The sequence below is a fragment of the Orcinus orca genome, chromosome 21 (assembly GCF_937001465.1).
Source record: "Orcinus orca chromosome 21, mOrcOrc1.1, whole genome shotgun sequence".
NCBI lineage: Eukaryota > Metazoa > Chordata > Mammalia > Artiodactyla > Delphinidae > Orcinus > Orcinus orca.
The window spans coordinates 12,260,799-12,272,059 of record NC_064579.1 but is presented as its reverse complement, the minus strand read 5'-3'; the positions used below and the strand labels follow the sequence as shown (position 1 = coordinate 12,272,059).

Here is an 11,261-nt window from a genome sequence, read left to right as displayed (position 1 = left end):
AAGATGCAACACAGCCAAAAATAAATTAATTTAAAAAAAGAAAGGAAATTAGGGGACTAGCACTTCCCTCAGCCACCAGGGCTTGTGCCCCAAAAGGCTTCCTAAGTGTGATCTTCACCTCCCCCACCCCTGTAAACACTGTCCCTTCCCCATAATGGATTTTCCCTTTTCTCTCCTAGTTACACACCTGTTCATCCTGCTGTTGTCCCTCCCTCGAGGAAATCTCACCTGACTGATCTAAATCAAAGACTGTCACAGGAGTATCTATCCACTTTCTTTGCAATTATCATTGTTGCAATGTTACGCTTTTTCGTGTCTGTCTCTCTCACTAAACAGTAAGTTCCTTGAGGACAGAAACCGTACCTGGTTTTGCTCACCTCAGTGTTCCCCACACATAATATCAGTAAATGTTCAATCAATTTGTAGGATTACTTAACTAAATGTATTTGTACCTCTGCTTACTTTTTTCCTAGCCCTGTTACTAAAAAAAAACCTCACAGACTCCCAAGAGCTCGGATTTGTATTAAATCCACTTGTTACTGAGTCCCGCCGCTCCTCCCTCTGAAGGTGGGTCTCACCAGACCCTAGTTCTGTGTCGGAAAGCGAGAAGCCTAGTGCAGACCACCCAACTGGCCTTACTGCTCCTTTATTACAAGATAGGGAGGAGAAAGAAATGGGTGCGCTTTGAAGGACGCAAAAGGATCCCCTAAAGGCTTCACACCAGTCCTCCCAAAGGACCGCGTCGACTCGCGCTCCCTTCCCGAAGGATGGGGAGGTTGCAGGATGCGCGTTGGGGTCTGCGGGATGGAGTTTCCCGGACACTGCAGGGAACACGGGAGCTGGAGTCTCCACGCCCCGGGAACCGGGGCGGGGCCGGGAAGCCTCGCAGGTCGGCGATGCCACGGGAGCAGAGCCGGGGAGGAAGCGGTCAGCCCGAAGGCCCCCAGCCCGGCGCGCTCCCAGCGCCCCAGCGCGAGCGCGAGCCGCCGGCGGAAGTGCTGCGTCGCGCACTTCCGGGTGTTGTCTGGCCGCCGCCGACGCGCGTCTCCGGTCTCCCGGCCGCTGCTGCCGTCGCCTCGGGTCCCAGAGGCAGGAGCGACGTCACCGCCATGGCCGGCATCAAAGGTGGGCTTGGGGCGCTGGGCGACCAGAGGGCTGCGCGGCCGCCCCGAGAGAGGGGGAGGGGTTCCACGCAGGCCCCGCACGCCGCCTCCCGGGGCCGGGCGCGCGCCGCGGGGCCGCTGCCTGGCGGCAGAGCCCTGACCCCCGACCCCAACCCCCGGCCTGCGTCCTCGGAGCTGAGGTGGGCGCGGCGGCCTCGGGGAAAGGACAGCGGGGTCGGCGGCTTGTCCGCCAGCCCCCACTTTCTGCTGAGCTCGGCAGCCTCGCTCCCACTCGTCGCGCCCCGTACGGAGAACGAAGTGGCCCGCGGGGTGTTCGGAGTCCCGCAGCCGCTCGGGCCATCACACATGTTTTGCAGGAGTTTGCGTCCGAGAGCGAGGCGGGCAGAGGGTGGTTTTGAGGGGGTCGCTAGAGATGCCAGTTACGGTAAATCAGTGTCATTTCCCATTTAAAGGCAAGAGTGCGGTCTTCGGGCGCTGAGCCCAACCGAGTCCCCCAGGAACGCCCTGGAAGGCCTTAGGGATGGTTCTTTCCCAAACCTCGGCGATCACATCCACGCTCAGAACCCGTACTCAGAGCTTTACGCTCCTAAAACGGATGCATTTTGATTTGCGGTGTTGGTCTGACAGGATAGACCCTGTGAGCGACCCCAAAGGGCTCCTTCCCCCTGCCCTCTCCACAGTTGCACGTTGAGGCTTTTTCACATTTCAAAGTTTTTATTTAGTTGGGTTTTTTTTTTTAAGGCAAAAGAGTTTTTCATTAAAACTCAGTGGAAAAGTACTCGTTTATTAGTCAGTTTCCTTTAGAAATAAGGGATGTCGCATGCTTTCCAACTGTTTGGTAGTTTTGTTAACGTGGTTAGAAGCAAATACCATTACGAACGTTTTCAACTTAATTCTTGACAACGAATTACATTGATTTCCTGACCTGAGGCTTTGTAGAAGGGGCAGGCAAGCAGGAAGTGAAGAACTTCAATAACAGTGTTTTTTATTTGCTTTAAGGACAGCTTTTGCTGAGCTGCTTCCCCAGAGTCACATTTTTACTGTTTCTTATTTGTTTGTAACGTCTGAAGACATTTCATTTCCTATAGAAAACTTTGTCAATTGACCAGCTGAGTTACTTTCCAGTCTCCTTTTGAACTCTAACAGACCTTTTAAAATCCCTGTGTGAAAGGCAGTTATGGTAGAATGCTGGTTTTTTTAGGATGTTGCCAGTTTCTCAGTTCTTTGCCAGTTTCTCAGTTCTTCTCCATTTCTTTACTGTCAATAAATGCAGGAGTCTCTCTCTCAAGAAAATAACTTTGTGATTGTGGACTTAGGTGAATATTAATCAGCAGAAAGTGTCTCAGATGGGATTGTACTTACACTTTTGGTTTCAGTAAGATTTTCTGATTGCTATGATTGTTTCAGGATGTTTTCTTCCTGTTGGCCTATCTTTATGTTGCTATGATTTAATCCACGACTTATTTCTTAAGCCATTTGCCTATTACTTTGTTATATACTGGATTTTTCTGGTAACTCCCAGGTTAGGGAACTGGTCCCTTCTCCTACTGCAGTCTCTTCGTAATCACGAACTAGCACCCAGTCTTTTGAGAGTTTAGATAAATCGGGCTGTTCCATCCCCAGCCTGGAGGCTTTGGGAGTAGAAACCAGACTCATCTAAGTTTTGCCTTCTGGATGTCAAATCACTCAATTACAGCATAAAATTTTGCCTCATTGATGTGTCATCTAGGACAACCATTTATACACAAATGAGGAGTTTTGTATACTTTACAACTTTTGAGAACACTTTTGAGCAGTTTATTTAACCCCATTGGCATTTATCTTATCCATCGTGACTGGGAGGTGAGATGTCACATAAAATTATTTTTTGATACCTGAATCTTATTTCAGTTCCTTGGGTTGTTTTTTTTTTTTAAGAAATCATCTTCATTAACTTTTTAAGAGTGTACCCAAAGACTTTAGACTCTTTTTTGAGGATAAGAACATAAGTAGGGACTTCCCTGGTGGCACAGTGGTTAAGAATCTGCCTGCCAATGCACGGAACACGGCTTTGAGCCCTGGTCTGGGAAGATCCCACATGCCGCGGAGCAACTAAGCCCGTGCGCCACAACTACTGAGCCTGCGGCATGAGCCCACGAGCCACAACTACTGAGCCCACGTGCCACAACTGCTGAAGCCCACACGCCTAGAGCCTGTGCTCCGCAACAAGAGAAGCCCGCACACTGCAATGAAGAGTAGCCCCCACTCGCCGCAACTAGAGAAAGCCTGCGCAGCAACAAAGACCCAACGCAGCAAAAAATAAATAAAATTTAAAAAAAAAAAAAAGGAACATAAGTAATTTTTCTCTGTCATAGAACAGAGTTAACTTCAGCAACCAAGTCCTAAGGCTACTTATCTCTTGGCCAAGATTATCTATCGCAAATCTGGTATGCTCTTTGAGATTTTTATGCCTGATTTAACCTTTTTTTTTTTAGTCTCTTCCCCCCAATCAGAGGGCAGTTCTTGCTTGTATGCAGCTCTCCCTCCTATTTCTCATCTCTTTAAATATAGGAAGCAAAATAAGCTTACAAAATTTTGTCTTCACAAGATACAGATAACAGTAATCCAGGAAAGAAAAGTTACTTTTCACTTAACTTTTTTCTGGGTACCTGAGTTGCCTATTGAAATATATATGTATAAGTGAGCATAGGTGATCCTTTAAAATAAAAAGGTTTTATTCCGCTGGAATTCACACACAGTTGTCACAAAAAATGAACAAATAACTTCTGAATAAGTGCCTAAGTGTCTGCTTATAAAGAATGTTAGCTTTGGGCTTCCCTGGTGGCGCAGTGGTTGAGAGTCCGCCTGCCAATGCAGGGGACACGGGTTTGTGCCCCGGTCCGGGAAGATCCCACATGCTGTGGAGCGGCTGGGCCCGTGAGCCATGGCTGCTGAGCCTGCGCGTCCAGAGCCTGTGCTCCGCAACGGGAGAGGCCACAGCAGTGAGAGGCCCGCATACCGCAAAAAAAAAAAAAAAAAAAAAGAATGTTAGCTTTAGTGTATGGGCTTTGTGGTATCTATGTTATGTCTCTGTTTCCTTTAGGAGTCTAAGGTCTATGCTGCATAAATGGCTTTTGAATAAATAAGGTGTTATTATAGTGATGAACTTAGCTGTTTGGCAGTTATATTTCACAAAGCAGAGATGGTGTTTTACTTCTTCAGCATGTCTTATAACAAGTATCTTTAGTGTTCAGAGAAGTATTTGCATTTTAGATCTAGTCCAACCCTTATTTTATAGAAGAAAGAACTGATATTTAGATGACTTAGTCAGCTAGTAAGTGGCTGGTAGGAGCTGGGACCCAGTGCCTCCTGACTCTCAGTTACGGCTGTTTCTGCTCTGCTGCATTGGGCTCTCTTCTCTTTTTTCATCTCCCTCTCTCCCCTTTGCTCCCTTTCGTTCATTCTACACATGTTTATTATTGAGTGTTAAGAGCTGAGGCCTGAGCATCAGCAACAGAAGAACTCTTTCCCTGCTCTTGTGGTGTGAACAGCTTACAAGGGAAGACAAATACAAATCAGTATAACATTGCAGCTGTGATAAATGAGCACAGGGGAGGCATCCAGAGCAAAGAGGACCTCTGCACGTGCACGTCCCTCAGCCTGGAATGTTCCCCCCAGATAGCCACGAGATTGATTCACTTCTTCATTTCATATAGATCTCTGCTTAGATGTCTCCTCATCAGAGACGCTTTCCCAGCTGATGCATCTAGAATAGCGCTCCCACCCCCTTACTTGATTTTTTTTCCATAGCATTTGACATTTATTTGCTTACTTTTTAAAAAAATTGCTTTATTCTCCCACCAGAATGTAAGCATGAAAGCAAGAGCTTCGATTTCTTTACATTGTGCTGTCTCCAGTGTCAAGAACAGTGTGTGACACACAGTAGGCCCTCAGTAGATATTTGTGGAATAAGTGAATAAATAAACATAATGGGAATCGGTCTAGTCAGGGGCTTTGCAAAAACTTCACTGAGGAAGAGAGAACTGGCCTGTGACCTGAAGGAAAAGTAGGAGTTCGCTTGGCAGAAAGAGGCAAGGACTGGGACAAGAATTCAAGCTCCGTGAGTGACATGGCCTTGCCTGTTCATTAACATGTCCCCAGCACCCGTTAGGTATTTGGTTCTATGTAGACATTTCTTGAATGAAATAAGTGAATGAAAAAGCATCTGAGGTAGAAGGGATAGCATGTGCAAAGGCCCTGTGGGTGAGGGAGCCGGCTGATTTCCAGGAGAGGAAAGGGGGCTGGTACAGCTGCAGTGCCAAGACCAAGGGGTGCTAGCCTGGGGTGATGTGTGTCCGAGCAAGGAAATGGGGTCAGCTTATGAGGACCTGTCTTGAACTGAACAAAACAAACGGTGAACTTGGTATTTTCCTCACTGCTTACATGGCATTCCCTTATAAATGTGAAGTTCCTCTTTTGCTGCAGATTAAAGTGCAAATGTGTCTTTTTCTTTGTGCAACTGAAAATCTAATGGCATTAAGGACTAAGTAAATGTGTTCACGGTTGACATGACCTACATCACTGATCTGAATGAAAACTAAATCTGCCCGGCTCCCATGTCATTGGGTGTCCTTGATTATGACCATCTTAATTCAGAGTAGTATATCAGTAGTTCTTAGCAGCATTTAACCCCTTGTGTTAATTTTGGTTTGTACATGTTGGATTTTGTCTTGGTAATTTGTAGACCTTCGACAGCTCTTTTGAATTTTAATGTTTTTGTTAAGGTTAGTGGACTGCATCATTAAAAAAAAAAGTAAGTTATTCTCTTAGCCACTGTAGTTGCAGAAATATAGGTTGTATAGAATTCAAAATAAATTGCTCATTTGTTTCTTTGCTTAATTCTAGGCCATTGGTTAACTATGTATATTCAAGGAAGTTGTTTCTACTCACTTATCTATGTGAAAACACTTTATAAAACATAATGCTTTGTATAAGTGTGTGTGTGTGACTTCAGAAACTATATTTCAGCTATAGAATGCATCTATTGCTTGTGATAATGTCTTAAAACAGTGATACCACCGAAGGATTGTACCTGTTATCCTGCAGATTTTCTAATGTGTAGGAACTTAGGGAAAGAAACCCAGCTATTGTTTTGCAAACGATTTAAATATCTGTAGCAGAATTAACTGACTGAGATTACTGACTACAGATATCCAGGGACACTTTTCACCTGTGCCTGTTGGGGGTGTGTGTGCAGGAAGTAGGAACTGCTCAGGAGAGGGTTTCCCATAGATGAGGCTTCTGAAGTCCAGTAAAGTTACTGCGGAGTTTCTCCACATACTACTTTTCAAAACGGTAATGATCTGAGGAGTGAGTATCATACTAATGCCTGGAGGAGCATTGATCTCGCAGACTGGGATGCTCATTTGACATGGAACCAGTAATTTGGGAATGTGGTGACGTGCTGGCGATAGGTCAGGGCTTTGAATATCAGTATCACTGTATTTTGCTTTGAAGATGCCACAAAAGACTTATTCTGAAACCAGGTAACTTCAGCTTTTGAAGATGATTCACTAATACATTTGCTTTTTTTGGTGTGTTTTGTTTGCTTTTTGCCTCTGGGATCACAGGTAATGTTCAGACTGCTAATAGTAATATTAATACAAATAGTGTTAATTTAATTTAATTACTATTTCTATTTTTTTTTTATTATTTACTTTGCAGCTTTGATTAGTTTGTCCTTTGGAGGAGCAATTGGGCTGATGTTTTTGATGCTTGGATGTGCCCTTCCAATATACAAGTATGTAAAATTTTTGTCTTTTTGAGTGTTTAAGTGTAAAATTTTTCTACTTTTAAAATTTAAAAAAATTTTTTTTACTACAATAGAAGTAATCCTGAGAAATGGTCGTTTACCAAGGACAAACTTTAAATCTTCACTTAAAATGTGTTTGAAAAGATTTTAGGACAGCAGCGTGCAAAAAAGACTTTGGCTGTCCTTGACTACTGCTAAGTCTTTAATGGCAGGATAGCAACACAGTAGCCCAGCACTACTGCTTAATTTTGAGAACCAATTGATTAAATTAAATGCAAGAAAATGTAAAATGTCTTTTGAGCAAAAACAAACAAAAACCTGTAAGCAGAGTCAAGAGCAACTGACAAAAGAAGTCATGTAAATGACTTTTGACAATTACTTTCCTTAGGACAGAGAGAATTTTTTTTAATTAATAGGATAAATTAGTAAGAAAAATACAGGGCTTCCCTGGTGGTGCAGTGGTTAAGAATCCGCCTGCCAATGCCGGGGCCACAGATTCGAGCCCTGGTTCGGGAAGATCCCACGTGCCGCGGGCAACTAAGCCCATGCACCACAACTACTGAGCCTGCGCTCTAGAGCCTGCGAGCCACAAATGCTGTACCTGCGTACCACAACTACTGAAGCCTGCACACCTAGAGCCCGTGCTCCGCAACATGAGAAGGCACCGCAGTGAGAAGCCTGCGCACCTCAATGAAGAGTAGCCCCCGCTCACCATAACTACAGAAAGCCCGCACGCAGCAACGAAGACCCAACACAGCCAAAAATAAACAAACAAGGGCTTCCCTGGTGGCGCAGTAGTTGAGAGTCCGCCTGCCGATGCAGGGGACACGGGTTTGTGCCCCGGTCCGGGAAGATCCCACATGCCGCGGAGCGGCTGGGCCCATGAGCCATGGCCGCTGAGCCTGCGCGTCCGGAGCCTGTGCTCCACAACGGGAGAGGCCACAGCAGTGAGAGGCTCGTGTACCGCCAAAAAAAAAAAAGGGAAAAAAATAAATAAACAAAATAAATAAAATTTTTTTAATCAAAAAAAAATACAGACAATGCAATAGAAAAATGAACTACAAATATGAAAAAAGAACTGCAGATTGCTACTAAGAACATGAAAATATACTCAACCTCACTCAAAATTAAATGAAATCCATTGGCAAAGATAAAAGATATGGCAAACAAGCATTGTTATGTACTCTGGGTGGAAGTTTAAATAGGTGCAAGTCCTCTGGGAGGCCAGCTTGCCAGTAGCTCTCAAAATGTATATATTCTCTGAACTAGCCTTCCACTTCTTAGAATTACTCATAGAAATCCACTTACAGATGTTTGCAAAGATATGTGTAGTCGGGGGAGAGTATGGATGTTCATGGCAGACTTGTTTATAATAACAACAGCAACACAAAAAAAACTGGAAGCATCCTAAAGGTCTGTCAAAAGAAAAATGATAAATTATAGTACATCCATCAATGAAAATACTAGGCAGTCTTAAAAAGAATAAGAGCTGGATTGCTAATATGTAAAATAACATATATTGTTAAGGGCTTCCCTGGTGGCGCAGTGGTTGAGAGTCCGCCTGCCAATGCGGGGGACACGGGTTCGTGCCCCGGTCCGGGAGGATCCCACATGCCGCGGAGCAGCTGGGCCCATGAGCCATGGCCGCTGAGCCTGCGCGTCCGGAGCCTGTGCTCCGCAACGGGAGAGGCCACAGCAGTGAGAGGCCCGTGTACCGCAAAAAAAAAAAAAGCAAAGAAACAAAAAAGATATATTGTTAAATTTAAAAGTGCAGTGATTCATTCATATCTTTAAAGTTTATCTATATGGGAATATGGAAGGACCCAGATCAGTAGGAGTGGGGAGACACAGACAGCCTTGGTTTTTCACTTTTTGTGCTTTTATAATTTTTGCACGTTTTTTCCCTTAAACTTATGTCCATTTGTAATTTTTTTTTCTCAAAATATTTAGGAAAAGATCTTTTAGGAAAAACATATAGATAAATCTTTGCTTATCATGAGTGTCTAAGTACAAGCAAATCTCCATTATGATGTGTGTTTTATTTTATGGCAGTTTTAAAAGCCATCTATTTCTTTTTAACTTTTTATTTTGAAATGACGATGGGCTCTCAAGAAGTTGCAAAAGTAGTACAGAGAAGTCCCTTATACCCTTCACACATCTTCTCCCAGTGTTAATATCTTACACAACTGTTTTATATGATCACAAACAGGAAATGACATTGGCACAATACAATAGCTAGACTGTAGACTAAAAGCCATCTATTTTCATTGTGATAAAGTTCATATTCTGACTGAAAGTCTTCAATATTACTGTCAGTTCATTTTCTGTATTTTGATTTCAGTATTTTGGGAGTTCCTAGTGACCTGTGGAAAGTTTGGGAGTGTTCCAGCTTCATGCTAAGGCAGGATGTTAGAAGTCAAGGGCATGAATCTTGAATTTTTAAAATTACTGTTAATAATTCCATTTTTCAATAATCCCTTTTTATTTATAACCTAAAATGAAAAAATATATATTTTTAATTTTGGGCTTTGATTCCAACTGTTAAAATTCATAAAGTGTTTTCTTTTAATTTGAGAAATATTTAATCATTGTATCATAACTTTAGGAATACTGTGATTCTAAATGTCCCTCTTTTCAGTGTTCAGGTTATAGCTTATTTTTAAACTGTGTCATATTTTGTACCTTCCAATATGCTTTGGTCCTTATTTTTAAAAAGAGTGGATCTTGTGTGAGGAAAATGACAAAAATAGCAAAAACTACATTAACTTATTTTTCTTTTTCTAGCCAATACTGGCCTCTCTTTGTTCTGTTTTTTTACATCCTTTCACCTATTCCATACTGCATAGCAAGAAGATTAGTGGATGATACGGATGCTATGAGTAACGCCTGTAAGGAACTGGCCATATTTCTTACAACAGGCATCGTGGTCTCAGCTTTTGGACTCCCTATTGTATTTGCCAGAGCACACCTGGTAAGTGAAAGCATTCTTCTACTAATGGTTTTACATTAGATTGTGTTCAGTTTTTCTCAGGAAAAAAGTTTTTGTTAAATGACATGAAAAAGAGATGAGAGACATAGGAGCCTAGAGGATAAGAGATAAAAATCTTACTTTTGTCGTTGTTAACTGGTGGAAATACTGGAGAGCATTGGCGGCGATAGTTGGCTTGCCAGTACTTCACTGTCAGAATTGGGCACATGGACTCGGCCAGTGCTGAACAACCACAGGCCTGCCCTGTATAGCTTAAACATGGAAGACCCGGGGAGATCCGTGTTCTCTGCAGGTGGGAAAGTACCAAAGAGTAGAAGAGGCTTCCCAGACTCACCAGTCAGATTCACTCCTGCATCTCTGGGCAGGTGGAGATGGCAGAGAAGACGGACTGGCCGCCCTTCCACATGGAGAGGGCGATGACTCCCCACCTCTTGAAAAGAATGTGCACGAGTGTGTTTGCATCTCTGATATTTTAAATTTAATCTGCTCTCTAGATAAAATTTTTGGGTTCACAAATGAAGAGTTGGAGCAAACTTCTTTGTAAACAGAAAATTGTAGAATTCTGTGCTGCCTCCTCATAGCCTGGAAGTTAGGCTTGCTTTTGAATAATTATCATCTTACATGACTTTCTGTCTCTTTAAAGGAACCAGCGATACATAAGAACAGCATTACATGTTCAGCAGCGTCAAAGTTATTATTACAAGTTGTATTTGTTTTGGATCGTGATTGGCTACAGCTAGAGCCTTGATTCACTTTTCGTTTCATTATTGTTTTTCATGTCTGTTAACTGAGCGTTTCTGTCTTCTTCTGTAGATCGAGTGGGGAGCTTGTGCACTTGTCCTCACCGGAAACACTGTCATCTTTGCAACTATCCTGGGCTTTTTCTTGGTCTTTGGCAGCAATGATGACTTCAGCTGGCAGCAGTGGTGAAAGGGATTACTGAACTCTTGTCAGATGGACTTCTTGTCATTTCTCAGCTGTCCGTGCACACAGAAGGTGGGGCAGTGATGCCGAGCAGTGGAGCGAGCCTCTTGGGGGTGTTCTAGGCGCTCCTTCTCTCTTGTATTGTAAGCATACTATTTTCACAGAGACTTGCTGAAGGATTAAAAGGATTTTCTCCTTTGGAAAAGCTTGACTGATTTCACACTTATCTCTAGTATGCTTTTTGTGGTGTCCTGCTGAATTTAAATATTTATGTGTTTTCCCTGTTCAGTTTTTTTTTTTAACCAGTATGCAATGTTAAATATTTTTTAAATCTAATAACCATTTGCATTGGTTAGGAACTAGAGTTCTGCTGGCTATTACTGGGCTAAAGTACTTTTTTTTCCTAAAAATTATTTAACCTCCATTACTACAC

At 43.1% G+C, this 11,261-nt stretch overlaps 1 protein-coding gene across 1 annotated transcript; it reads left to right on the top strand.

Annotated features, from left to right (window-relative positions):
- The first annotated feature begins 939 nt into the window (after window positions 1–939).
- LEPROTL1 (leptin receptor overlapping transcript like 1) lies at window positions 940–11,033 on the top strand. Its single transcript, XM_004277149.2, has 4 exons — window positions 940–1,125; window positions 6,828–6,903; window positions 9,700–9,886; window positions 10,718–11,033. Exons 1-4 carry the CDS (start codon window positions 1,110–1,112, stop codon window positions 10,832–10,834), a joined length of 396 nt encoding a protein of 131 aa, XP_004277197.1. The 5' UTR covers window positions 940–1,109; the 3' UTR covers window positions 10,835–11,033.
- The last annotated feature ends 228 nt before the right edge of the window (window positions 11,034–11,261 follow it).

Bases quoted from the DNA above. Each gene is read 5' to 3' on its own strand.
- LEPROTL1 (XM_004277149.2), top strand. The intron at 6,904-9,699 runs GTATGTAAAATT...TTCTTTTTCTAG, and splicing joins TGTGCCCTTCCAATATACAA to CCAATACTGGCCTCTCTTTG. The intron at 9,887-10,717 runs GTAAGTGAAAGC...CTTCTTCTGTAG, and splicing joins TATTTGCCAGAGCACACCTG to ATCGAGTGGGGAGCTTGTGC.